The sequence below is a fragment of the Cladophialophora immunda genome (genome assembly GCF_000835495.1).
Source record: "Cladophialophora immunda strain CBS 83496 unplaced genomic scaffold supercont1.144, whole genome shotgun sequence".
Taxonomy (NCBI): Eukaryota; Fungi; Ascomycota; class Eurotiomycetes; order Chaetothyriales; family Herpotrichiellaceae; genus Cladophialophora; species Cladophialophora immunda.
Window position 1 is genome coordinate 1 of NW_015622684.1, and position 3,224 is coordinate 3,224.

Below are 3,224 nucleotides of genomic sequence, written 5' to 3' on the forward strand. Positions count from 1 at the left end.
GGGGGGGGGGCTTTGCGTAGAGATCTGCTACTAGGACATTGGCCACGCGGGAGCACGAGAAACCTTCTTTGAGTGGGTTTGCGCTACAAGCACGGGGTAGATCCCTGTCATAGCGCTGGGGAACCGGGTCCACGACTCGGTCGCAGAGACCTGTGGCCAATCTCATCCGATATGGGGCCTGTTCACGATAAGGGCGGATTCGTTGTGGCTTGGGCATATTTGTTAGCACTGCCCCTGATTGGCCCGTATCGCCTTGCGCGAAACTCTCCATCGCGGCCAACCATCCCGTCCTCTTCTCCCCGTTTCCCCCTTCTCCCCTTCCCTCCCGGTTCCAAACCCTAATCAAGATTTCCACGGTCCAGGCACTAACCACAAAGCCTCGTGGGGCCCTGCAGCCAAAAACGGTCGCCCGAGCGAAAATAACCAAGTAAGGAAACCCGGCACAGCCTAAAACATCCCGTGTCAGATCCTAGCATCCCCTACGAGTCCCTGTTCTCCTTTCTCAATGCCGTTAACCTCCAACTCGGACGGTCGGCCTCTCCTGCCCCAAATTTCGACTCGTTTGTCAAGGACGCATACTCCCGACGTCTCTGGGCCTTTTCACCAACGGAATCTTTAGTAAGTGGCTTGGACAAATAGGTCCTGGAGAGCCACTGGGGGTTCCATATTGCCCGTCGCCGTGGACTTTGCTCCGATCTAGGAGTGTTGGCTCAGATCGGCTTGGTATTGTTGTCCAACCAGGCCTTAGGGATCCTCTCCCCGGTGAGCCGACCGAACAGAAGTTGCAACACTTCTACGGGCAGTCCAATCTCATGTTGATGAATGCAGACCCAGTTTTTCTGTAGATCTTTCGAGTTGGGGAAGTCCTGATCTTCTTCAAGCATCTGCATCTCGGCCTCGACGTCTGGGTTAAAGCCTTCGGGCAGATCCCCCTGAGCCCGAAATATCCATCGTTCCCGGTCCACTTGTGCCAGCGTGTTGTCTTTATAGCAACCCTGCGGCTTTCCCATCATGCCAAGGGCTGTGGACCCAAGATTGATCTGGTAATGACTTGCATAGCTCTTGGAGAAGCCAACCGAGCCCTGAAATCCGTAGCACACTGCGCAGGCGTTCGCGAACATCCTCATCAAGTCCATACGGGTTCACACCACGGAGCGATGCGGGCAATATCTAATATTTCTCTTAAGCTCCTTGTGCAGCCAGCCACGGGAATGAAGCCTCCTCCGAGTCGAAGAAGGGCGTCGCCGGCGTTTCCTCTTCCGGGAGATAAGAGACCACCATATATTCGCTCAAGCGAAGCATCTGGAGGGAGACCCTTTGGGCGATTGTCGAGCTCGTCGCCGCTCCTGCCCCCGCAATAGGTTGCGAGGCCGCTTCTGGGGACAAGCTATGATCTGTCACATCCTCCGGGTGCCTCTGCCGTTTGTGATTGTTCGAAGCACAACTTCCTAGTAGGTGGCTTGCCTGAGCTCCGGCGACAGTTAGGGAACGGACAGCACCACGGCGGCCACGGCGGCTTAGTGCCTGGCCAGGTGTATCCCGTGAATTTCTTTCCGGTGTCTAGTAAGCGTGTACAAGGAGATGAAGCCGAGCGTGTGTTCGTAGCTGGCCTCAAGACACTTGTATCGTTTCCCTTTCCCATGTTCCGGCCGGCAGCGAGGAGGCCATGTCCTCTGCCATAATGGCCGTGCGCAATGTCCTTTGATTCGCCATGGTGGGTGATGTTGTAATCGCAGAGGGGAGGAAAGAGGGTGGGGAGTGGGAGCGAGAAGCCTTTTCAGTGTTCGAGCACTCCCTCTCCTCTCACAATTGGGCCCACGCAAAGAATTTGTAATACGGAGTACCACAATATAGCCTCGCTTTAGTCGGGAAATTTGCCTCATCGCCTTGGGTGAGACGATCTCCGCCTTTCAACTCTGGAGGTCCAGCTTCTGTGTACCTCGCCAATTTGGGCGTTTTACGCCGCCCCGCTCGACAGAATTGTGGTCCATATGGCTTTGGTTTAGAGCTTTAGATAATTACTTTCTGGCCACCCTTTTACGGCCTCTCCCTACAATTTATTTTTGTATATTACCTACTGCTCCCCTCGGTGAGTCAAAAATAGACCAGTGAGAAGAGTGAATGAGACAGCTGAGGAGAATGATAGAGGAACTAATGATGGGTAGGGAGGGAGACGGATCTCTAAGGGAAGGCTCGGGAGCAGGAGAGAGAGAGGCCGTGCAGGACGAAGTAGGATCGCCCGGGCTCGCAGAGGCACTCGGCCGACCGTAGGAAGTTTCGCCGAACGATAATAATGATTGGGAGGCGTGCGGCACCGATACTGCAGGGGACAGCGCCACCACTCGCATCCTGTGGTCGTCGATTAGCCCTGTGAACTCTGCCTACGGCGGTTCCTGGATGTTTCTTGCTCATGGCTCGGGTGGGAGCAGGGGTTCTGGAAAGTTGTTTCCCGCTCAAGTGTTTTCTCTATATTGTCTCAAACCCTACCATCAGTTCTCGTTAGACATCGCGCAGACGCTTGCCGCCGGACAAGATCAAGACATAGAAGCTCAAGAGACTACATTGGATCAAACTTTCAACGAATCGGACCTAGAGGGAACAAAGATACCTCCCTACTCAGCCAGAATTCCCGCAAATGGATAGAAACATCGGCATAGGTTATGCGTCTCTCCTCTCTTGAGCAAATCTTTATCGACAATATTGAGTACCATCCAACAGCCACGGGGTTCCCACGCTACCTGAGCTCTTTCACCGCCAAAAAAGGCCACGAGCCTGCGACCACTGGGCAGAAATGGAGGATTCAGCTCTCAAGAGTCCCTCTTGAAGTCCAAGAGATACCATATGATACGAGAACCGTCTCCCAGCACCGGAGACCAGGTTCGAAAGGGAAACAAAAGAGAACACGGAATAATCTACTGTATGAGCCAAGAGAAAAACAAATTCAATACAATGCATCAGAAGTCAGCATCTCTTTATCTGGGGGACCAAGTGGTGTTGTCCGGACAGCACTTGAGCGAGATGATGAGTAGGTCCAATCCGTTCGTGCCTAGTCTCAGGCAGTGCCTGTTCGTTGATAAGTAATAAGTAGGTTCTGACAGGGGCGGAGTGGATACCATTTAGCCCAATCCCGAAGCTCAATCACTTGAGCCATAGAAGCGGTGTTTTTGTTGAGTTCCGTCTGCGTACTGTCTAGTTTGGATCTCCCACCTTCACGTTACGAGCGA

At 53.4% G+C, this 3,224-nt stretch overlaps 1 protein-coding gene across 1 annotated transcript; it reads right to left on the bottom strand.

Annotated features, from left to right (window-relative positions):
• Nucleotides 1-710: 710 nt before the first annotated feature.
• PV07_12787 (uncharacterized protein) lies at nucleotides 711-1,121 on the bottom strand (the record flags this gene model as incomplete). The annotated part of the gene is made up of 1 exon (XM_016400353.1): nucleotides 711-1,121. The coding sequence occupies one exon, from the start codon at nucleotides 1,119-1,121 to the stop codon at nucleotides 711-713; it is 411 nt and encodes a 136-aa protein (XP_016242001.1).
• Between the last annotated feature and the right edge of the window lie 2,103 nt (nucleotides 1,122-3,224).